At 43.0% G+C, this 25296-nt stretch overlaps 1 protein-coding gene across 1 annotated transcript in view; it reads right to left on the reverse strand.

Moving 5' to 3' along the window:
- The window catches only part of CDK16 (cyclin dependent kinase 16), a 186736-nt gene that overhangs the window by 78999 nt on the left and 82441 nt on the right, over positions 1–25296 (reverse strand). Inside the window, exons 2-7 of the mRNA XM_086940435.1 lie at positions 17284–17427; positions 12674–12832; positions 6837–6970; positions 5543–5668; positions 4759–4815; positions 279–393 (exon numbers count right to left, since the gene is read on the reverse strand). Of these exons, the coding sequence (XP_086796561.1) occupies positions 279–393; positions 4759–4815; positions 5543–5668; positions 6837–6970; positions 12674–12832; positions 17284–17410 (718 nt within the window). The 5' untranslated portion in view covers positions 17411–17427. The remainder of the gene's footprint in view (positions 1–278; positions 394–4758; positions 4816–5542; positions 5669–6836; positions 6971–12673; positions 12833–17283; positions 17428–25296) is intronic.

A 25296-nucleotide genomic window follows, 5' to 3' on the forward strand; every position in this document is an offset into this window, starting at 1 on the left:
TCCAGTTCTATACAGAGTCTCAGTCCCTAGCAGTCGTTCTACCATTGCCTTGGAGAGGAAAAGATGTTCTGTGGGACTTCAGACATGCGAGGAGCTCTCCTGAAGCTTAGGGATATGCCGAAGGTGTGGACCCCTGCACTGTCCTTACCTCTTGTATTTAAGAGATTAAACCGGGGGACTGATCAGCTTCTCACAGACTTTGAGTATCAGTCACTGGTAATGTCGCCCTTCTTCTAAAGTGTGAAACATCTCAGATTGGGTTTTAAGTCTGTACGTACCTTCCCGTATGGCAGTGCATGGTGCTCCTTCCTCATGTTCCAGCCTGATTTCCTTCAGTGCCACCAGGTTTTCAGTTAGTTTGCTCTTCCCCTTGTAAACTGTTGCATATGTTCCCTGTGTATGCGACAGAGAAGTAAAGAACCAATCAGCATCCATTTTTTATTGTAATGAGGATTCTGCAGCATGGTATTTTTCACGGGGTAGTATATTTGCAAGTTTACATCTTTGCTTTCTGGCATCTTATATATTTTGTTTGCATATACCAAAACCTGTAAGGTGGGCCTCCTGTCTAACCACCAGTAGGTGCTTATTGTCCTACGAAGGGCCAGTCAGACCTATTTCAACCTTTTCTGCAGCTGCATCCTCAAACACACAGAGGACAAGGAGTGCATAATCAGACAGCTACACTTTGTCTTAACAAAAGATGACAAAATCCTGATTTAAGGCACTCCATTGGTCCAAGGAGTACAGGAGAACACAATCTATTTCAAATTTCTTAGACGTTGCACCGGTCCTACAAAAAAGTTAGTCCGGTCTGCATACAAAGATCAGCTTCTGTCGACATCAAATAATCCAAGATGCTGTTGCACAACAGCAACCTGTCCATTTTCTGAAGCATACAAAACACAGGTATAGGCCTTCAGGGAACAGGGGGTTCGAGCAAATACCAACCCGGTCTTCAGAGTTCAACTCCAAGCGGACTTCCTTAAACAAGCTTTTGGAAGCCTAGACGTCAGCAACATTAGTAGCAATCTCATGTAACCCCTGATGGGGTAGTCAACGCAACTTCCATGGCTGGACTCGTGCTGACATGAAGAATTGTTTCAACTTGGTCACCCTTCTGAACTACCTACTATTCCAAACGCGTCTCACGACTAGTCCAGCACCCCACTCTTCTGTAACACTAATTTCAAAGGTGACACTGGTGCGATCTACACTGCTTAACAAAAAAGAAAAACCTATATAAGAACAGCCATTTTGTGTCCTGTAGAGTGTCTCAACAATCTGCCAAGTTGGGAGAAGAATCTCAAAATAATCCAGATGCAAATACTGATCAGGTCCAATGTCGAGCTGCCCTCACTTGAGAACATCTGCTAAATCAAATCATAGAAGAATTAACTAATACCTAGGGTGCTGCACTGCTTCTACCCCTTGAGCCAGGGAAACATCTGGGTTACAAATGTAAAAACTGTATTTATAGTATGAGGAGGTAAAAACTAATATATATATATATATATATATATTGAATAAGCTAAATTACTTGAGCAGATTTATATCAAAGCACTTTAATTTTTTTTATAGAATACAATTTATTTATGGGATACAGATCTACAATGAGAACCACTCCACATTAAATAGAAAGTACATAGTCGATACATGTCTAAAAACATTTAGAAAAGATACTAATCGTAAAACAATTTCATTTACTGGATTAAATAAAAATTGCAAGGCTTCTTTCGTTCAGTGCACTCCGTATTTCAAAAACAATGGTATCAACAGGCAATGTTATTACAGGCACATGTTTGGGCGTGGTTTCAGAGCTTAGATTGTGTAATCTGTGCAGGGTCTCCTTACAAACCTTAGGGCACCCTTTTTATTTGCCTCGCATTGCATAACAATCGCCATATTTAGAAATCAATGGTTTCAATAGGCTGCGGCGATTATTATGCAATGTGAGGCACACAAAAAAGAACATGCTCCAAGGAAAAAAGCTCTTCGCTGTATTTTGCTAGTGACGAGAATCTAGCAAACACCTGCTTTGTAGTGAGATGCCACTCATTTAGGGCCCTAGGATTATTTGCAGAGAAATACTATTATAGTGGTTGTAGTTAGTGACATATGTATACAAACAGATGGTACTCTTGCAACTACACATATTTCCTCTAAAGGTATAGGTTCAAGAACACTCAATAGAGTGGGTGTGCCTTGGCGATTTCGCGAACATGAGGCACATATATTATGGAGGTCCATAATTACAATACAGGTCAATTTGATGATAGACTAGATGCTCTTGAATCTAAGAAACATACTGTACACCAAGACAGCATTTGAAAGTGTTTGACCTTATTTATACCTTTAGATGAAGTATGAGTAGTCCAAGTCACCACTTTCCAAATTTCACTCAATAGAATAGGCTTCCGCCTAAACTATTATGGACTAGTAGGTAAAAGGAAACAATACTTAGACAAGCTCAAATAAACCATGAATTGAATGATTTTAGCACTTTAGCCTAAGGCTGCAAAAGCAACAAACCACTAGAACGGACCCAAATCATAATGTAAACAAAGTCTTATTCCACAAAGAGAATCAGCTAGATTCATCAAAGTGAAATCGGCTCGCAAAGGGCCAGATACTGAAAATCTGGCCCTTTGCGAGCGCAATTTTTGCATTTGGGATTCATCATCCCAAATGCAAAAATCGCAATTATAGAATTCGCAAATTTGCGAGGAATTGCATTTAAGGAATCTCTATTTGAGATTCCTTAAATACAATTCATGAAACATTAAAAAATTGCGAATTCGAAATTTTGGGCCGCTATTTACCGCGAAGTCAAACCTCGTGGTAAATAGCAGAAACTTAGAAAAATGCACTTAAGTGCATTTTTCTAAGTTGTATGTTACACACACACATGTCCTTGGGACACGTGTGTGCGTAACACCAGCATCCAATATCATTTCAGGGGTGCAACAGGGTGTCCTTTGGACACCCCTGCACCCTTGAAATCGCAAACTCAACATGCGAATCGCTAATAGCGATTCGCACATTGATATGTCTTCCCATTCATTCCTATGGGCTAATGAATGGGGAGGTATTCCTTATTTGCGATTAGCAATTAGCTAATCGCAAATAAGGAAGCTGTAGAAATGGCAATAATTATTGCGATTTCTACATGAATCCCATTTTGCGAGTCTGTAATAGCGATTCCTTAATAATCACGATTACAGACTCGCAAAACATGCCGATGATGAATCTATATGTATGTTGTGAACATCCTAATGTTAAGAAACAAGTTACTAAATAAGATCCAAAGATGGTGGTCATAGCCTGGTGCACTTTGGGCTTTTTCTCATCATCCGGAGTCATACATGCTTTGGCTAGGGTCGATGCCAAATTATTTACATTAGTAGAAGAACATTTTCAGAATAAACCACAAGATGGCGGTATAAGGCACAGAAAGCAAATCTATAATAAGGTCACACTGTAAAACTGCTAAGAAACTGACAGATGTGAAAATTCAAAACAAATTGAGGCGATAAAGCAGGAGTAGGTGTAATAACAGGATGATAAACACATCAGTTAAATTTAGAAAACTGAGCAGGCAATTTACCAACTACACAGAACGAGCAATAAAAAAACACTTTCTACCAAAGAAGCTTAAACCTTTATCGGATATAGAGCATACCTAGCTCCATGATGGGGCACGGAATTTTACAGAGCACTTTTAATGTGGCAGCATCCTCTCACACAGGAGGTGCTGGGGATGAAACTGCTCGGTGTGTAGGGTTCAGCAGACACCAAGTTATGGATTTCATGAGGTGGAACATAAAGAAGTGTGGCTCAATGATTAGAGTGGCAGACCCTGATGCAGAGGTCTAGCCCGGGACCAGGGTTCAATTCCCCGCCTCGGCGGGTCTTGGGCTCAAAAATTCCACGGACCTGGTAATTCTCGCCTCGCTGCCTATTCCAATCATGGAGTCCCACTCTGCAACTCTGGGCAATAGCTTGCTTAATCTCCACAACGGCCCCCACAACGCTAAGGATGCCTGGCCTCCACCTTGGGTGTGCCCAGGAGTGGACGCCTCACAGGGAAAGCCAGGATGGGTTCCACAGCGGTATTCGTACAAGCGCCTTGAGACCCTTGCGGGTGAGTAGTGCGCTATACAAGTATCAATTTACAAGGACAGAACCAGACAATGCAGAATATAGCAGTGTGTTTATAAATAACATAGTATATGCGTATTAGATGACACATATTTACAGCTTCAGGCATAGACCGATGAAGAGATCTGCCCTGAATCACACAATTCTCTGTTCAACCTTAAATCCAACAACCTACGTAACCGTAAAACATATCTTCGCTGCCACTACAGGGTGGCAATTTTGCAGGAGTAAAATGTGTTCTGAAACCGTATAATGGTTAGTGAGAACGCATAACGGCTGGAATATTATCATATACTAATATTATATATACTATTATGTATGTGAGGGGTCTGGGCCAGGCTCACGCCAGAGTGAACACCCATTAACGTTGGTGCAAGGGAGTAGCTCTCATCTTATAAGAACTGGGCACACACAGAAGCCCACATCAAGTGACTCCTGGTGCCCTGAGGCTCTCTTTGAAGATCCTGGTCTCAGTCTTCTCGACGTCTGCCATCAGCACCCTAGGAAGCTGTCTGGCTTCCTAGCACACCTGCAGCCCTCCCTTGTCAATACTCTCAATATGGGCATTTTTTAAAGATATTAAGCGGGAAAACATACCTCTCCCAACTTGTCCAGCTTGACGTATGTCTCCAGTTTACCAAAACCAATCTCAGACTGTAAAAGAGAAAAATAAATAAACACAGATACGCATAAAATGATAAACAGCCCCTAGCCGTATTTTGTTAAGGGAACACATTGATCTATGCAAGGGACCCTCTGAATACTTTTCAAATTTCATACAGTCTGATCACCTTATAAATGGTTTTGTAAGGCTATGTATTGAACCAACTGCACTCATTTCCAACCCTTCTCTTTACAATAATAAACTTCGCATAAGTCAAAGGGCAAGAAAGTTATCCCCCACTTTGCCCCAAATCTCCAAGCTCTTTTGCCTTTAATGGTGGGCAGCGCAACCATCATCACCCCGATAATCATAAGCCCAGACCGATGGTTTAACATTCACCCTGGTATCTCTCCAAATTTTAGTAAGTTAATAAGTTGAAAAAACAGTGAAGAGTTCAGAAAAGGGAATAAGGATCTACATATCATGTAAGAGTTTATCTTAAGAAAAATTAATATAGAGACATTTACTAAAAAGCAAGACTGAGGAACTGTGCTCTGGCCTCATGAAAACTATTGTAAATTAAGCTAGGATATGAAGCTTTAAAAGGGTGGTGAAGAGGGGAAACATGCGAAGATTGCAACTACTGATTAAAAGTATTTGTTCGAAAACTCCCATGACATTTCTACAAATGGATCAAACATCAAGTCCATCCACATAAGACCAAAGAATTGACTAGCAATGCTTACGGCAGTCCGGCAATGCGTACGTGACACTGACCAGAGAGACGCGTCGAAGTCGCCGGCTGAGCGGCTTGTCGAAGGGTGGGCTGCTCAAGGCAAGCTTTTCTAGGTAGCCTTCGGGCAGACGTATGTCGGCGGGCAGCGAGAGGCGCTTGTTGACGTCCTGCCAAGAGAGAAGAAAGAAGCTGAAAAGCAGACACTGTGGTTATTCTGACTTACCACAAAAGAAGAGGCTGCAAGAAGTGTTGATTAGTGGGCCTGGACTACGACAATCTCTACCCTGTAGAGGCTAGTGGCGGCCTCCTCAGAGGATAAAGTAATGTTAGTTGATAGAACCTCCTAAAGCACCAGGAGGCTATTATCAAGTTCTTAGAGTACACAGGAGGGATACTTTCAATCTACCCAAAGGTCACTAAGAAGGGAGTATTTGATCCTCTGGTTCATGGAGACTATCTGTGTCTAGACTTGTCTGGGTGTAAAGATGGTATATTTGATATCTATGAGTGCACCGGTAGGTTTCAAGTCCTCTGTCTTTGAATGCCACTCAGAGAAAGAAATCCTGCAAGTGAGAGCACTATTAATTCTGTGCATCTTTGGAAGGAAACAAAATTACACTGAAACATGGTGAGAATATAAAATATTGCTATTGGCCAATAGGAATCTTTTTGATGTTATTAAGCACTCCTGAAACAGGCATTTCATGGTCTGCTCCCGCACTTAATTGGAAACTCACCATAACATATGAGAGAAGAAAGCACTACGTTTAAGTGACACTCTAGCTTATTGCCTAACTGGGGCACCTTTACTGAGTCTATATTGTTTTAACTGCATTTTATGTCATTTATCCTCTCAAAGGTTGCTCTTGTTGATTTTGGATTCAGCCCAATAATCGCCACAGATGAAGACACCCCGATTGACTTGGTTCACTCGCCTGGCTCCTTCCAGTCATCTACCCAATCAGTATAGTCCCTCTGTGTGTCGCCTCTGCACAGATGCTCCATCCATTTCTCTTACCCCTTTCTAACCTCCCTTCTCAAGGCATCTATACCAGGTATCAAGATGAAGGGTGCAGCAGTTATGGACATCTTCATGTGGGAGATTTCCCTGTATAGGCCCCAAAAAAACTTGACCCTACTGTTCCACCATCATCTTCTGAAATGTTCTTCCTCGGTTCCCTCACCTTTCCTGACACCTAAACAAAGTGTGGAAGAAGGGTTGATGCAGAGTATAGGGCAGCAAGGCGGAAATGGCAGGAATAAAGGAGTGTGCCGGTGTGCCAGCCAATAGGGTGGCCTGAATTACTTCCTACAGTGGATTGTTTTTCTTCTTACCTCATTGGAGATCTTCCTGGCGGGATTGTGGCGCATCCGGACACGCACGGGGGACTGGACTTCGTCTGATGATGTTCCAGAAGCCTGGTCACTCTCACCATCAGAACCAATCTTCAAGTCCTCATGGACAATCTCTGTGGTGCAGTTGAAGCGAGGGAGCCAAAAGCAGGTCATAGGAGGAGAGGGGGGGGGAAATCAGAGGTAAAAAGGGCAGTGTGGACAGAGGCGGGGTGACAAGAGGCAGACAGGGGGGGCAGAGGGAGAGGGACCCAGAAGTAAGGGGGAGGGGGGGGGGGGTCAGAAGAGCCAGGATGACCAGAAACAGAGCAGGGGGACCAGAAGCAGAGAGTGGGAGACAAATTGTTAGGATGTGGGATTGGGCAAATGAGATGAAAGAAAGAAAAGAATGGGGGAGATACAACAGAAAGAATACAGAAAACAATGGAGAATTAAGACCAAGGAAAAACAGAGAAGGCAGAAGATAAGAGGAAACAAATAGGGATCAAAATAATGAGGGATAAAACCAAGAGAAATTGTTTAAAAGACAGAGTAAGCCAAAAATATTTGGTAACGTAGTGGCAAAGAGATTATGAAATGAGGTTGGGAAAAGAGTAGTAGGACAAGAGTGAGGGAGAGAAAGAGAAAGAGAAGAACATTAAAATATCAGAACTGATCCCATTTCAGGTCATGCCCCAGGTTGAAGATCCAAAGCCGTCAGTCAGCAGAGTACTTTTTAGCATGTTCCCAGAGAGACTTTGGAACTGAACAAACGGCTAAGAGGGAATACTTCTGCTCTCAGAAAATACCTAGACGCATATCAATTCTGAAAAATCCACCCAGGCTCCCAGAAGCATGGTTCTGACCACTTGAAAGGTGAATAAGAAAGTGTGTGTAAATCTCCTGAGATAATGGCCCTTTCATGTTTAAGCTCAAATAAGTATTCTAGAAGGGTCTAGACTCAGACCTTTAATAGGGCAAAATCACAAGCGAGATGGGAGTCTGAATGTAGGCTGCATGTGGTGTGTGCAGAGTGAGGGGCCCAGTCTTCATTTTCTATACTTCATGACTTACTGTTTTGTACTAATGTCCACCAGCAACCTCTTCCCCTTGGACCTTTATGTGAGAGGTACCTCAACAAAGTGAGGAAGATGAGGTTCGTCGTGACCCCTGGACGGACGAAATCCTCGGCGACTGTGTATTGTCCCACTCAGAGGGCATCTCATCCAAAAAAGCCACTGATTACGCTGGAAACTCTGGAGAGTTCTTGGCCAATCAGGAAGTAGTGGCTAACCACAAAGACCCCATCCTTCTTCCTAGTTCAAGAGGGATGCCTGCTTGTGTCCTTCACACACGTCATATCACCTGGAACAGAGGGCAATCTAGGGTGTCCGCATTACACACCCATGACTTGGCATGTTACTGTGTATCACTATCTACCGGAGTGACACCGTTGCACAGTGCAGAGAGCGCTGCCCACATATTATCAATGGAAGAGCTACAGGACTGTACGATGAAAGATTAATGGGGGGGGGGTTGGGTCCACAGCTGCTTACCATAAAGTCCAAGGAATGAGACTGGTGCATATCATAAGTCACGATGAATGAGAGCTGTAAAGTGCGCTTTTGCAACCCACACCATCACCATACATGCAAAAGCATTCACAGCAATATCATAAGTTTCAATGACAAATCAAAACTGAAATTTTGGCCAGATCTTTCCACAATCACATCAATGTTCTCCCTGCAAGTGGCACACATTATTCAGATCAATGCTCGTGAACACAAACTGCAATATTATACCCATCTCACAGTGTCCTATGTATTCCTCTCATTACTACATTTTGGTTATACAAAAGCTTAACTTCTAAATAATATCATTCTACCTTTGTCATAAAGACAGCACATCCACACACAATTACACGATCTAAGTCACAACTGTACACATCACCCACTGATTATTAAGCCCTTCGCATGCTCCCTAACCCCTGCCTGTGGCAGTAATTCTGTATTATGGAAACACCTGATACCTGGGAGTCTCAAAGTCTTTTTGGAATAGACTGCAAATTGTGCGGATTGATGCTGCCAGACTCTTATGCCATGTTCCGCGGCATGTCTCTGTCTCCATCCATCTATGTAAGCTTCATCGAAGGACCACCGAGAAACGGGTCAAGTTTAAAGCAATGTGTTTTATGTACTGTGCTAGGAATCGAAACGCCCTAAAATATGTAAATAGAGTGGTCAACTCTGTATTCTTAATTGCCTTCTACATTAACGTAGCTTGGGCCTCTTGGGGGGTGGGGGGGGGGGGGGGGGTGGAACGTTCCTTTAAACATTTAGGACCCAAACTATGAAATGCCCTACATTTCGGAGTAAGAATCGCATCCTCTTTCGAGCTCTTCCGAAAGAAGTTGAAGACTTGGCTATTTTAGTTTCTACCAGTGCCTTCTCTCTAGTCTGTTTGTGCTAGCTCTGGGAAGCCCTCTGAGGGCAGCCATGCGCTTTATAAATGCAATTCATTTCAATTCAATCCCCTTTTTATTCGCCCTTCCCCGCTGATATGACCAGGAATCACCATCTGCACAGTTCTACTCTTGGTTACAGAAATCCCTATGAGGTAGAGGGTATTTTATCTGGGAAGCAGCTGTGGGGATGGAAGATGGACCAATGAGAACAGAACAACTTAATAACTAACACTACTAAATTTACATCATATGGCTGTTCCATCTTTCTACTCCACCATTAACTTACAGCACTTCTACTGTCTGAGTAAAGTTTTAGAGCTATGCTGATGTCCACACTATGAAGAGTTTCTCAAGCATCTGAAGCAAATTTATTAGGGTGAAGGAAAGAGGTTTTATCACCCGATATACGTATAAGTCAGACATTTTTCGGAATGCAAGAAAAAACTCAATTAACTACTTTTTGGGCACCAGGAGCGGTAGAAGATGACCAGCTTTTGGATTTGAAATTACTGTCGACATTGAAACGGGAAAGACTATATTTGAGCACAATTCAGAAAAGGGGGTGGTGATGGACAGAGTATCTGAATTAAGTAGAACACTCGTACCCAGTCAACAGATTAGGGCTTGATCCATCACCGTTTTTTAGCTCACTGCACCATCCCAGCTCAGAACCTGGCTACATGCAAATTAGTCTGTCCCTGGCCCAGTGCATCATGGGAACAGGGCAGACCAAACTACCAAGCCAATTCTTTTACTGGGAAGGAAACAAGCTTCCGGGGACCGGTTTCTGGCATTACAGCTATGCTGATGTCGACACTATGAAAAGTTTCTCAAACATCTGAAGCAAATTTACTAGGGTGAAGGAAGAGGTTTTATCTCCCGATATACGTATAAGTCAGACATTATTCGGAATGCAAGAAAAAAGTCAATTAACTACTTTTTTGGGCACCAGGAGCGGTAGAAGATGACCAGCTTTTGAATTTGAAATTACTGTCGACACTGAAACGGGAAAGACTATATTTGAGCACAGGCAGCTTCCTGTAGGAGGTCTCAGTGATTTGCAGTTGAAATAGAGTTTAGCCTATTTTCCTTTTGCCCGATTTTCCATAAAGTTACCCATTTTCGGAGGTTGTTGGTTTTGATAAGGAAAGCAGGTAAAAGTGCTCAATGGAAGGCCTTTTGAGTCTCCCAAGAAGTTGTACATATATCCATCGGTGCTTTTTCTTTGCTGCATCCTGAGAAGGTTCTGCAAGTGGCGGGTCACCTCGGACCACTAATAAAACCAACAACCTTCCACTTCTCGATTCCTATACACACTCTGAGTCCGCCTTAACTCATTAACAAAAGAGATGTACCCAACTATCTCCTTAATTTGTAGGCATTTCAACACCACTAGGCACTGTTCAATCTGGAATACACTGGCTCTGCTACTTATGCAGTCTCCAAGCTCTTCCGATTGGACACTTTCTTTGGAGATCTTTAGTACAGACGAGGACTAAAGACCGATCAAGATCAATCCATAGATTTTCTATGAAATGTGAAATAAACGGTGCCTGCTACTCTTTGGTCCTATTTTTGACTGACTATGGGCCCGATTCACAGAACTAACTTAAGACAAAATCCTAAACTTACTACTTTTGGTATTCACAGAAGTTAGGATTTTGTCTTAAGTTAAACTTAAGACAGACTTAAGTTAGGATTTTGTCTTAAGTACTGCTTAGTTATAGGGCACCATAAGTAGATACTGTGTTGATTTTTCATCAACTGCCGCTTCCAACACATGCAACACAGCTTGAAACCCGTTGTCTACAGTGGCAATATCTCTGCGCATTGCAAAAGTTTAGAATGAGTTCATTCAAAGAACAACTGAGATAGATAGGAGGGGAGGTCAGGATCTGTGTATTTGAGTGCCGAAAATGAGTACAATTGGCCACAGGCAGGAGTGGTGCCTTTATGTAGTTCTTTGTAGTCATGTCCAAAAGTTGGCTGGCGTGGTTGCGGAGGTAGATGGCACAACCTGTGGGCATGCAGAAGCTACTGCAAGAGTTTCTGGTTCCAGGGTCGAGCTTGGGGACATTAACAAAGTAAGGAATTTGCCATTAAAAGTATTCATACCAAAAACTATTTAACGGTATCCCAATACTTTACATATCATAACCATACTACTCTCAAACCATTATTGCAACATGAAACAAACATTGTACACCCACAGCATAGCCAGTTCATAAACACAATTTACCCAGGTCACAACTATATCAAACCTACATTGTAACCATATCGCACCCACACCACACCCACATCTCACCCATAATACAACCCCATCCAACCCATATCACAGCATCTAACCGATATCATACCTGCATCGAACTCACATTGTAGTCACATTTTACCCATATCACAACCAGATTCTAGGCATATTGTAGCCACTTAGTACTTATATCGAACCCATTTCATAGCTACAATAAAATATATTCATATCCACTACTTTTCCTGATGTCCTTCTACTAAACCCATATTCTAAGAAGAACATACATTCGTATCCCTAAAGTACAATTAGCATTACTCTTCATGTCCAGTCAACCCATATCAATCCATATTTTGCAATACTTATCCTTAACATAACCACAGTGTTCCTATATCAAAACACAACCAACCCTTATGAAATACCCATATCACACACCGCCCATAATCAGCATGCATAGAACTTGGAGACCACAGCACCAGGATGCCCTACCAATGGCAGAACAGCTTTATACAATACATATATTGGTGTGATACCATTACACTGCAGGAGATGCATCAGGAGTGCGCAGAATGAGGTCGAGAGTCATGCAATCGCAGGTAAGCTTTCAGTCTTTTACATTGCAGATCTTTAATTCAGAAATTTGTTTTAAGTGTCTTAACCTTAAAAAATATATACATGTACCATCATACACATGTTGAGGTTAGGACTAAATGGTTAGTGTATCCGGGTAGTAAGGGGGTATTAGGGACCAGAGATATACACATATACATATACACAGTGTGTATATGTATACATTTATACACACATAGAAATGGAAACAAGTTAAAATATTATCTGGGAGGTAAAGCACTCCTGATGTAATTTAGAGTGATGTAAAGGTACTCCGGATGAAATGGCCAAGATATGATGACTATGGATGTAAAAAAACAAGCAACATTCACCTAGATTGCATCACTCTTCCTAGTTGTAGCCATTCCATAGTCATGTCATCAACATTCGCCCAAATTTAAGTCCATTGTGTAACCTAGGAGCCCATATGTTTGAAGCCCTTCCATTTTCACTTTCGCTCACTCACACCCTTTGGATTCTAGAAGGCACATGCTCCACATAGGACGATGCGGGTAGGTATACCTAGTCGGCCACTCCGGTTCAGGTAGGAACTGAGGCTCTTGCAGACGGCGCCATGGGGCCGGTGGATTGGCGGCTTTTGGAAGGTGCTTGCAGCGTACTGGTGGAGGAAGGATTGCATGCTGTGAGACGTAGGGGGCTTCCCGTTCTTCATGATGGGTTCTGGGAGCAGACGCCAAGGAGAAAGGAGAGGGTGTGGATGGATGAGGAGTCCAGAGGCAACAAAACAGGACACAGAGGCAATGGTGGGACAGTGGGGAAGGAGGATGCAAGAGAAATAAGCACAGGATGAAAAGAGGGTAGATAATGGGGGGGTGCAGATGGGAAGGAGATCAAGAGACCGGGCATGAGGGTGGACAGTAAAGATAGAAAGTTGAGCAAATGGGAGAAATGAGGAGAACATGGAGAAAGACAGGGTAAGAAAAGTGTACAGCATTCAAGTGAAGAAGGATGGACATTGAATAAGGAAAGAAGAAGTTAAACAGAGTACATGTGAAAGGGAACAGCGCAAGAAGAATAAAATGAGAGGACGAAGCGAGTGGTGGAGAAAGAAAATAAATAGTGAGGATAATGAAGGGCAGATTTATGAAAGGAGAGACATTAAAAGAACCGAGGGAGGTTCAAAAGAGGTAGCAGATGGAGAAGACCGTTGTTTGTGGGGATTGTGTAATGTTTAGAAGGAGAACAGTAGAGCAAAAACAAAAACGAATTATGAAGCCAAAATGAGGCACAAAGGAGAGACCCAGTGATAGGAGTGGAACAAACGGGACAGATAAACGACAGTGCAAATTGAAAGGGGTAGAGAGTAAGAAAGTGAGAGCAGCCAGAAATTAAGAGAAAAAGCAATAATGAAAGGCCATGAAGTACAAAAGCAAAAAGCAGCGATGGAGAATAAGTTGGTAGAAGGAGAAGCAAGCAGGAAAAGAGGAATGCAAGGAAGAAGATGGAGTGGAAAAAGTGGTCCATGAGAGTGACAAGCGGCATTAGAAGGGTTTCAAATTTAGATTTTGAATCCGTGTAGAATAGGAAGGTCCAGAGAATGAATGTGTGAGGTAAGAACAGAGTGTAGAGAAGGGAAAGATAATAGAGGAGGCAAGAGACAGGGTTAACAGTGTTTTCGGTGGGGGAAAAGGGAGGGGTAAAAAGGGAGATAGAGGTGTGGGATGGGACAAGTGCATGGGAAAAGGTATACAAAGTAACAGGCGAGTTAAACAAAAGGGAGGAAAGTAGTTGTTTGAGAGATGAAGAAGGAGATTGGGGCAGAAAGCAAGAAGAAGAGAGCCAGGAAGTGGTGGAGGGTTTAGTGTGCAATGCAAAGAAGACAGGACACAAGAACAGAGATGGATATTGTAGAGACAGGAATAAGAGCAGTGGGGAGATAGTTGGAACAGAATGAAAATCCAGAACAAGCAAAAGGGAGTTGAAAATAAAACACAGGGATCAAGAGGGAGGGAGGACAGCAAAGGAAGGAAAAGTAAAATTAACGAAGGAAAATTAAAAGGCAACAGAACCAAAAAAAAGGCACTCGCAATTAAGAAACAGGCAAAATAAGGCACACATGCACTGCGTACAGCGGTCTGGGTAGGTACAACATAACTCACCTGTGTGCTAGCCCTGCTACCTCCTTTCTTTACCCGACACCATATACTGAACTCTGGCCTACCTTTCTTACTGGACACAGTAGATCAGACTCGCCTCTGGGCATGCCCTGCAGCCTGTCTCACCTTATACCAAAGGTAGCGCTCGCCAGTGTGCACCCCCTGCAGCCTCCCGGATTTACCTTATACCAAAGGTAGCGCTCGCCAGTGTGCACGCCCTGCAGCCTTCCTTACCTGAAACCATAGATCACCCACTATGGAGGACACCCTGCGACCTCCCTTCTTTACCTGAAATCACATACTGACCTCCCCCTCTGAGCCAGCCCAGTGGCCTCCATTCCGGACACCATAGATACAATGGTGGGGACAGTACTTTGTTGTCAGATTGTGTTTAAGTCAATATTTTTTTTTGTGATTAAATGGGACAGGTTCAAATAGAAGAGGTTTACTTGAGAATTGTGGCAAATAGACTAGATTTCTGAAAGATTTGGAGTAAAACAGAGTTAAACTACTGGTTTATGTAACTCCACGTTTCACGACAACTTTACTTTACAGGCACACTGGTAAAGCAACTTATTTTATATCCAACAATGCAAAGTTCACCTGAGGAAGCCAGGATTAAATCTCAGTGCTTCCTAGAAGATTACCTAGCATGTACGAGTGAGCAGCATTATGAATGCCCAGGCTGAAGGGAAGGGTCTACAAACACAAAGAGAGATAGCTACTTCCTTTTCCACATAGATATTAAAAAACAATGGTCCGAGACCTCTATATTTACAAACAAATTGAACAATCAAAATTCTCAAATTCGGAGCATGTCCCTTTTGATCAGCTCCACTCCATAAATGAAAAACACATGAATAAGGCAATAGCATCCAATTCCAAACACAGGTACAATATTTTAATCTATTGTATCAATTTCAACCAAGAATATGAAATTCAAAGCTTCAATTTGCAAATCAACACAGAAATATGTACATTGCCCCGTATAAACCATGCAGCATAGCAAAGGGTGTCAAGAATTGTGAAAGTGATTAAAGAAGAAGGAAAATGAAAAGCAAAAAAGGGGAAATACAGTTCCAATAATTTTAAATGTTAACTAACAGTATCAGGCCTGTAAATGCCGGATCTGCATAACCTAGCCACTTAAATTGATTAATCCACACTCTCTCTATTATTGACTTCAAACAGAATTATATGTCATTAATATCTGCACATATTCGTGGGGACACGACATGGAAAACTAAGGTGCACATTTACCAATGACACGAGAATTCTAGACCATTGAGGAGAACTCTGGTTTGACCACCATACCAGCACGTAGAACAGGAAGTTTTTAGGATTGAATTGATTGATGCAATTGATGTGGGAATTATAACCCCGTTGTTCCTGTGAAGGGGTCATCATATAGATCCCTGCTTTGCCCAGTTACAGTATGTCCTGAAGAAGACTCGCATGGCCCAGGCATAATTAACCGTATGGCCGCAAGACGAGTCGAAACGTCGACAATATATTGAAACCTGGACCACTACTAATATCTCTCCCCACGATTATGTGCAGATATTAATGACATATAATTCTGTTTGAAGTCAATAATAGAAAGAGTGTGGATTAATCAATTTAAGTGGCTAGGTTATGCAGATCCGGCATTTACAGGCCTGATACTGTTCGTTAACATTTAAAATTATTGGAACTGTATTTCACCTTTTTTTTATTTTAATTTTCCTTCTTCTTTAATCACTTTCACAATTCTTGACACCCTTTGCTATGCTGCACGGTTTATATGGGGCAATGTACATATTTCTGTGTTGATTTGCAAATTGAAACTTTGAATTTCATATTCTTGGTTGAAATTGATACAATAGATTAAAATATTGTACCTGTGTTTGGAATTGGATGCTATTGCCTTATTCATGTGTTTTTCATTTATGGAGTGGAGCTGATCAAAAGGGACATGCTCCTAATTTGAGAATTTTGATTGTTCAATTTATTTGTAAATATAGAGGCCTCGGACCATTGTTGTTTAATATCGATGTAATACCCAGGTCCAGTACCTTTTGGGTTACCCCATTTCTTTAATGGTTTCCTTTTCCACATAGAGCAGGATCTAGGACTTCAGAGAAGAGGGGAGAGAAGTATTTACTTCCTCTTCCCTGTAGGAAGGGCTCTACCACTTGGGAGAGGAGGGGAGAGCAGTATTTACTTCCTCTTCCCTGTAGGAAGGGCTCTACCGCTTGGGAGAGGAGGGGAGAGCAGTATTTACTTCCTCTTCCTTGTAGGAAGGGCTCTACTGCTTGGGAGAAGGGAGGTACTTTTAATATCAACTATTAAATCAAATATAATATCCATAAGCTATTAATAATGATAACAGGGTTTTATTTAACACAAGTAGTAGTTCTTGGAGTGAGTAAGTGGTAGCATTTGAGGATGTTGCCTTCAAGATACACTATCAACTCAAGCCGAAATTGGTTTCTACATTGAAACACAATGCCTAGAGGGCCTTGGTGTGGGCTGCAGGAAGGAGCATCATGGATCTTTAAACACTCCTGAGACAGCACTTCAAAATCTGCTTAAGGAAGGATGTCTTTCTGAGCACTCTGAAGGGGAGGTGAGAAGAACATGTGCAACATGGCATGGTGTCAACAGGTCTCCAGCAAGGATACAAGGCCAGGTGTCATGCCAATAGTGATGGTACCTATGGAATGGCCAGAGCGGGATTGGGATTCAGATTCTCTCAAACCGCTACTCCTAGCTTACCTTCCAGAACTAGATCCATTTCTGATGTTCCTTGTTTTTCATCCCATTCATCTCCCACCAAAGTCAGGATACCGCCCAACCGAACCAACCAGACGTCTAGGATCCCCAGTGCCACTCGAGAAGCAGCCAATGGACTGTGATGCTCGGAACAGTCAGATTTAGCTTCCCACTCCTCATACCCACTTCCTATTTACTTCAGAGTCTTAAACTCTCCACACGGTACAAGCTCTTCCCTGCACCTCGTGGAGCAGCACGTACCGTTGTCACTGTTGCTGTTCTCTTCGATGGTGATTTGCTCTGTCAGTTCGGACAGACTCTTTTCGGCTGAACGGCTGCCCCGCAGGGTCATGGATAGCTGCCGCTTGATCTTCTTCATCCTGTCCATGGTGGAGGTTACAGCGGCTGGAAGAGGGAATGGGAGGGCAGATTAAATTGTGGTAGTTATATTTTTGAAGCTTGTTCATGCCATGAAGTTGCTACATCCTCACCCACAATATCCTCCTGTTGTGCTCTTAGTACCCATCCTTGAATCTCAGCACACATGCCAAGGTCTGCCCATTTAGCATTATGAAGTCTTGGTCCCAACAGTTGTGCCAAGTTCCAATGGCAGTAACTTTGCCTAGTTCCTCCCACAACACCTGTGTTGGGTCCGCTCAAAGCACCTTTATTGTATCGTGCTAGCTGCATCTTAAGTCCCAACTTCCACACCTGTGCACAGTTCTGTCGGCCACAACCTTGCCCAACCCTATTGCAACCATCTAGGCCGAGTTCTGCCCGAAAGAGAAAGCTTGGCAACTTCTTACTACTCACAAATTGTACGTTACAGCCTCCTTTGATACTGGATGTGTCCACAGCTATACAAAGGCTGCCTGAGAAGAGCGTAGGACAATCTTCGAATTGGACAATAACCAAAAAGTGAACCCTATGTTAAATGTGGAGTCACTCAGTCGTTGGTGTCTCAGCCCCACTCCCTGCACATGTCCACAACATTTCCTTTAGTGGGAGTGCTTACTTTGAGCATTTGTGGTGAATAGGCACATCCACTTCTCACCCAAGTTTATTCTACTCCTCAAATGGGACTGCCCCACAGCTCTCCACCTTCAGCCTGGCAGTAGGTAAACCTGCTAAAACTGCAGATGGAGCTGCTCCTGGGCAGCCTTGCTTGCTTTGGCTGCCCAATGCCTGGAGCCCCAGGAGGTTAGTGCACTACAGAAACACTTCACACATACCTCAGAGAGAAGAACACAACGCAGAAAAGAAACTAAGTTGGTGCTAGAAATAATACTATAGTTTTAGAATAAGAAGGGAAGAATGAGGAAAATGAGATTAAGCAGCTGTATTCAGGGTGAGATAGTCAAAAATCAGTATTTTCTGCTGCTTTGTCAATTGAGGACAACCACAATCATCTTCATCAACCTGAGTTCTTGTATACTCTAACTCCTTTCTGTATTCTAGAACAGCTCCTGAGAAATATACATATACAAAGTATACCAATACATTTATTGGAAGACCTTAAAATATTGGAAAGGGTGCCTTTCCCACCAGATATCACGCCTTTCTCATGATCAAGAAAAAGGAAAACAGATCAATAAGCAATGGCAAAGCGAAGGAGTCAGACTTGCATTTTTAAAAGTTTGTTGTGGTGAAAAACAAGAAAACAAATAAAATGCTTCTCAATACAACACCGCAATAAGATAAAGAATCAAAGATGTGATTTTGAGCAGTTAAATAGTTCCTCGTGTACTGCAATGCAAGCACTCCAAAAGAGGTGGAATGATGTACCAAAGTGCAAAAATACTTTAAAACTCGCCTGGGGTAAGTCAAAGCCCAGTATGTGTATTTTAAAGAATTGGTAACAACAGGACCTTGCAGGCAGCTGGGCTATAAAGTCAGACCAAACAATGGCCAACAACATTTTCGAAGGGTGCTGCAATCAAAGCTGTACACAACATACGAAGACCATAAAAGGGAACAACAACTTCTTTGGACCCTTCGACCTGGGAATTGCTAGAGTGTTCTTTGCCAGTGCTGGCTCTCATTGGTGAGTGAGCCAAGGACATCACTACCCCAGCCAGTGAAGGTCCATGAGCTCGCCTCTCCGCGTACCCTTACATTTGTAATGAGACATCCCTAGACAGTTGCTAGATCTCTGCCAACTACAGGGGAGTCTTAAACCACCCAAATTTCTCATCATGTCCATAGTCAGATGCACTCCAACTCCACAGGTCTAAGTGCCATAAAAGTGCCCACTCACACTGGTAAGGTTTAATTAATGGATCTCGCTCTTCAGTCCACACTCTACGGTGCTCTGTTACTTTAGTCTTCTTACGCGCAACTCTGGATTTTTTCCACCCTTCCTATTTCCCCAGCTTCAGCGTCCTGAAACTGTCCGAGTGCCCCCGAATGCGAAAGAAGTCGCTCATATCCTCCCAATAACCCTGGCGAACAAGCATTGGCAAGGCCAATAGGTCTGGGTTATATTTTGAGTCTGAATTAAAATATTTTGCAAAAAAACTGCTGCTGTGAAAATAAAATAAAAAACAATTGATTTCTGTGTACAATGCACCTAGGAGATAAATGATTTAATATGAGATAACCGATTATACTTTTGAGATGTGAAATAGTTACTCATGAATTGCAATACAAGCTCACTAAAGACAGCGGAAGTATACACAAAAGAACCAATAGCATGAGGTGAGAGAGACATATCATGTGGGAATAGCCAAAGCCCTACTAGCTAGACTTTAAATAATTGATGACAAGCTCTAGCAGACAATCTCAGTGGTCATTATCACAACAGCTTTGTAAAATGTCCTCCTTTTACTCTAGCTATGCTGAGGTGGTTTGGTCTAAACAGTAACTGTACATGCATCTAGAATGATTATCTGCGTTGACAATGCACCCCTTCTTCATCCCCACCCCCAAGTACATTGACTCCATATATTTACTAACACATTAGACATACAGCAACTAAACCTCTATTTTAAACAGTATGTATCCTGCATCCAGGGGTGGATCTATGAAAATTTACTCAAGCTCAAGCAAAAGAAATATTGAGCTGTTACTAATATAGGGCATCACCGCCCTACGGGATGTGAACTTCTGCCCCTTTCTATGGAACCGTGTCTTAAGCCTACTTCGACCCATCGAAATCTTCAGACATTGGTAGACACCAACCTGTGCGCTGATCAGTGCAGTCTCCGTCGGAGGCATCTACGATCTTAAGCTGATAAAATATCATCTCCCACATATTTTCTTCTACCAACAAATTGAGTATGTGAACCACAGAAACGGTGTCTAAGCAAATCTACCTCAATTTCCACCATACGCGAACAACTGCTCTCCACCTACTACATAAGTTAAGAAAATTTGACCGAGTCGCTCCAGTGTGAAATGTATTGTGTTAGGTTTCAGTGGCACATAAGTGAAGCGTACGTAATAGCACATGATAACGCACCCTCCGGTCTTCATCTGAATTACGGTTGTGTCAACATCAAGCAGGTTGTTAAACCACGACTTCCTACTTCATTTTGAGTAAAGATAGCACAAAAAGAACGCAAGCAGACTGTTAGTATGAAACACCTCCCTCCTGAAACCATCAGAGGTGAAATGTGGTAAGCATCTATCTCCGATTGCACTTGTTTTTTCTGGTGGTTAGATGGTCACAGTGCACAAACAGAACAGGTGGCATTTACAAAAGTGCACAAATGGAGACAAGGTGGCATTTTATGAGAGTACCCAAAAGTAGAGCAGGTGCTGGTCAACAGAAGCACAAATAGAGAGCAGGTGACACTTCTCCGAGTGCGTTCACTGGAATAAAGTCTGGAAACAGGTGAATTTTTGGGGTGCTACCTCCAGTTAGACCCATTTACACTGAATTACTGTATCGCAGTCAGATAAATTGACCCTAATCTGAGACGGACACATATTATTCTGTTAGGAATTATTAACTATATTTCCGCATAATATATAGATTACTAAATCCGAAGATGTTGTATGAAGTTTTTACAATGTCAATCAGTAAAGGCTCTGAGAGCAAGACTTTGAAAAATCAACACTGGGTTCGGGGAAGAACTGGACTACTTGCAGAGTTTCTTCTAACAAGCTACTAGACGACAGCTGAAGATCTGCTAGCCCCTGGGTGGAGAGAGGCTGGAGGGCAGATGTGTCTCCTCCTGCATCGCGCTTGACCAACAGGAGTGCTGGCCAAGGTTTATGTAGCAGAATCTGGGAACTGAAAGGTGGAGCGTGGGTATTAACAGGTACCCCCGATCGTGACGATGGCTCGCTCCCACTCCAAGAGTCAGTGTAGCTAGATTACATGACCAGTACTATATGGTCTATACAGACCAATGCTCAGTCAGCTGTGGTATGTACAGAACTAGTGTCACACAGGGCCAAGAGGTCCCCAATCCACCCAGTTTTTAAGAACAACTGAATTACTTCCATTCTTTAAATACAAATGTATCTTTTATGGCTATCCGGTAAACAGGTCATCGATCCAGTCCTCCTGGAACAAAATCAGAAGCCTCTACTACAGGCATTCTCTTTGGGCAAACACAGCTTAAACAGCCTCTCATAGGGTACTGAGACAGACACAAAGACACCACTATTGTCATGTCCTGCTCGAGGTGCCAAAATATCAAATCAATACTACAGAGTTAACATTGGACCATAAACACCACATTCACGTACAGACAATGGAAAACACTGGAACTCTCAACACTTTCGTGCCAACTTGAAATAACACCCATTAATATTCAAACTCAGGCTGTACTCGCTTATACAATTGGATCTCAGCTTCACGAGACAACCGGTTACTGCTAAAGAACACTACTGTGGTAAACCCCAAGAAGACGACTGCACATAATCAGGAGAAGATCAGCACCAATGAAAATGTAAATCAACATCCTACAACTCAAGTGGAGGAAAACATGGGATGAAAATGACAAGACTTGCAGTACAAGGCTATGACCGAACATCCACAGCAAACGCGAAGCTAACAGACCATCAAAAAAATGCCACAAGATTCAAGCAGAATTTCGCGATTCAGAATGCCTAAACCAGATACCCCAAGTTTGCAAGCCTTTTGACACAAAATCTCCATGTAAATGATTAAAAAAAAAATTTTTAAAGACAGAAAACTCTCTTAAGGACATAATGGCTAATGATCCGCCTATGTATTCGAGCACCAACACCACTCTCCTATCTTTCACAGCCTTCAATTTCGTCTCTGAAAACCAATTCTATGATGTCAACAACACTACCAGCCCGTCAGGATCCCCTTCAGACCGACCCAAACCTCCCCCTCCAAAGAAATATTGAAAAACAACGTTCTCACAAATCTGTAAGGGGAAGTAGTGATAAGCTCACTAAACAAGTCCTTGCAACAAGTATCTTCTCTGCACGAGCTACAAATCTCTTACAATAGACCACTGATTAAGAAGAAAAATCAAGACCCGTCCAATCAGGCAAACTATAGGGAAATCTTCAATGGCCATTCCTAGGTAAACTATTCGAAAGAGCATTTTTACTCAACTTTCCAATGTATTGAGGAAAATAAGTTAATATTGGATCACAGTATGTATTCAGATCAGACAGAAGCAAGAGTCAGCCCTCATATCCATGTGACTACCTAAATCTCACTGTGGGCAAGAGCGGAGCGGCTACCTTACTACTACTGAACTTTTCAGCAGCAGCTGATACTGTTAACCACCAGATGATATTACACAAACTCACTTATCTCAGAAAATGCAAAAATGCCCTAAAATGGACTGGCTCACACCTCAAATGCAAACACAGCTTGGCTTTCATACCACCATTCTTACCCTCCTCACGGAACTAGATTTTCTCCCCTGCTACTCAGCATCTATTTAACCCTTTAACCCTTATACATTTTCAACTCTTTTTAAAATTGGATGGCCTTGAAGATCTCTACAAGCCTAGACTTGCCGATTCATGCAATAGGTCCCTAGATTACGATTAATTAACTAAAGCTCAACGTAGTGAAGATTATGACCAGTGGAACATGGCACAAACACCAGCATACTGACATAAGATCCAAAGAGATCGATGCTCTGCCAGCTAAGTCAAGAGAAGTGAGAAGAATCCTAGGAGTAACTATGGACCCAAATCTGTCCAGGATACCACATGCCACTAAGGTCACAAGGAGCATCTTTTACACAATGAAGACACTGCAATATCGTCCCATATCTCGGACGGCAACAAAAATGACAAGCGTTCCCCACACTCGTGATGTTCAAGCTCAACTATGAGAATTGGGATATACATTAATTTATTGCCCCAGTTTCAAACTTTGTCAAATTTAACAAATTCAAAATGTTGCAGAAAATATCCTTCTCTGCCTTCACCCCAGAGAGCACCATGGCAGTCTTCACTTGCAACCTGTGGTTAGACATTCAACGTTCACATGACTTTACATCTTCCACGTAGGCTCCCAGGGAAAAGGACAATTATACCTACAAATCCAATTTAAGCACTACAAACAAAATAGGACATTGTTACAGGCTAGCACCAGAGATCATCATACCAGCTAAGAATAAGAAATGATAGACGACAATAATAATAATACAATGCATCCATAGAAGGCTCAGTTTTCCTGGTACAAGCTGCCAGGCTCTGGAACCCACTGCTACCAAGCCTCCGGGCACCCAGGAGCATTTATGGGTCGGATGAGAGGTAAAGATAATTACATCAACTGCTGACCCCGGGACAGACCTCAGAAAGACGACACTCCTAGCAGTATAAGCATGGTGGACGTTATGAAACAGTACAGACCTGCCCACCATACCAAGAGCATAGACACAGACATTCAACCCATATTGGGGAACTCCACCCAACATAACCCCACAAAGACCGTGATTACAGATGGAACTTAATAACTACGCCTCTTGAATCAACACGACAAGCACTTGCTGCCACTCTGTACCTGAAGATTCGCAACCTGTCCATGGACGTATAGGGGACTGACCATAGCTGCGGTCCCCGAAACACAGTAGGTCTACCCTACCTTCTACCCCTAGTCACAATAAGGAAGACAACTCATCTAGTCTTCATAACGGTCCGCCCACTATTAACTGGATATAACCCAGGTCATCATATCATATTTTAGTTTGTTACCCGATACCTTATGGTCAACAAGACGTGGAAATAAAGTATGGAAAAAACGGTGGAACCATGCTGCAAACTGGATGGAATAAATACAGGTTATATCACCTAACCACTCGATCTAGGTAGCCCCGCTGAGATCAAAGGCATCAGCCAAAAATGGCTTCGTCCAGCGAATACTCAAGCGCAGTCCACTCTGCAGGTCCCAAATAGTCGCATACTCTGGGCATCGACATCCTATAATGTAAACAAGATGAAAATAAGCTAAAACCAAAGGGGATGATGGACTGAGTGTTGAACAGTGCAAGCACCGACCCCCAGTCAACTGATCTGGGTTTAATCCATCACCATTCTTTAGCTCACTCCGCCACCCCAGTTCAGACATGGCCATATGCAAATCAGTCTGACCCTGTGCCTCATGGGAACAGTCCAGCCCAAACTGCCAAGCCATGTCCTCTCTGGATAACAGAGCGTATGCCCTCCAGCCACAGACCGCACAAGACATAATATCTAGACTAGAGCACAAGGGAAACACTATCAACACAATCAAGAGACCTGCAGAGCGGACCGGGGCTGCCAGCATAACACACATTTATAATATGCCCCCCTGACTGTCACATGTCCTCGTCCATCACGTGGATAAGCGCTGCGCCCATTAACAGGATAAGTCATCTCTGTGGTCCTCAAGCACGTCATGGAAACACCTCCCACACAGGCTCAGAGCACAGACAATACACTTTCACCCACTCACCCGCACGGTGCAGCGCGATACCCGCCTTGCCTCTCACGCCCTACATTGGGATGGTGAATGGGATTATAAATGCTGTACAAATACACATACTAACATAGAAACAGCTGTCTTCAGCCCCTGCATAATAGCTTCACACCCCTCCACCCCCCACCAGAACAGCCCCATCCACCTGTAATTCTCTGGGGTCGAGGAAGAGGCATGGGGTGCGCTTAAGGCCCCCCTCCCTGGCACTCAGCAGCTAAGTGGAGGCCGGTGCAGCCCCCACGCGCCAGCTCCGCGTCATCCCGATTTCCCAGGTCCCCCCTTTCCTCCATGGCGCGGCTTCCCCCTTCTTGTCGCCCACGTGCCGCCCCTCTCTGAATCAGTGATGAGGTGACACCAGTGCCCGCGAG

Source organism: Lissotriton vulgaris, chromosome 10 (genome assembly GCF_964263255.1).
Source record: "Lissotriton vulgaris chromosome 10, aLisVul1.2, whole genome shotgun sequence".
In the NCBI taxonomy this organism is placed as follows: domain Eukaryota; kingdom Metazoa; phylum Chordata; class Amphibia; order Caudata; family Salamandridae; genus Lissotriton; species Lissotriton vulgaris.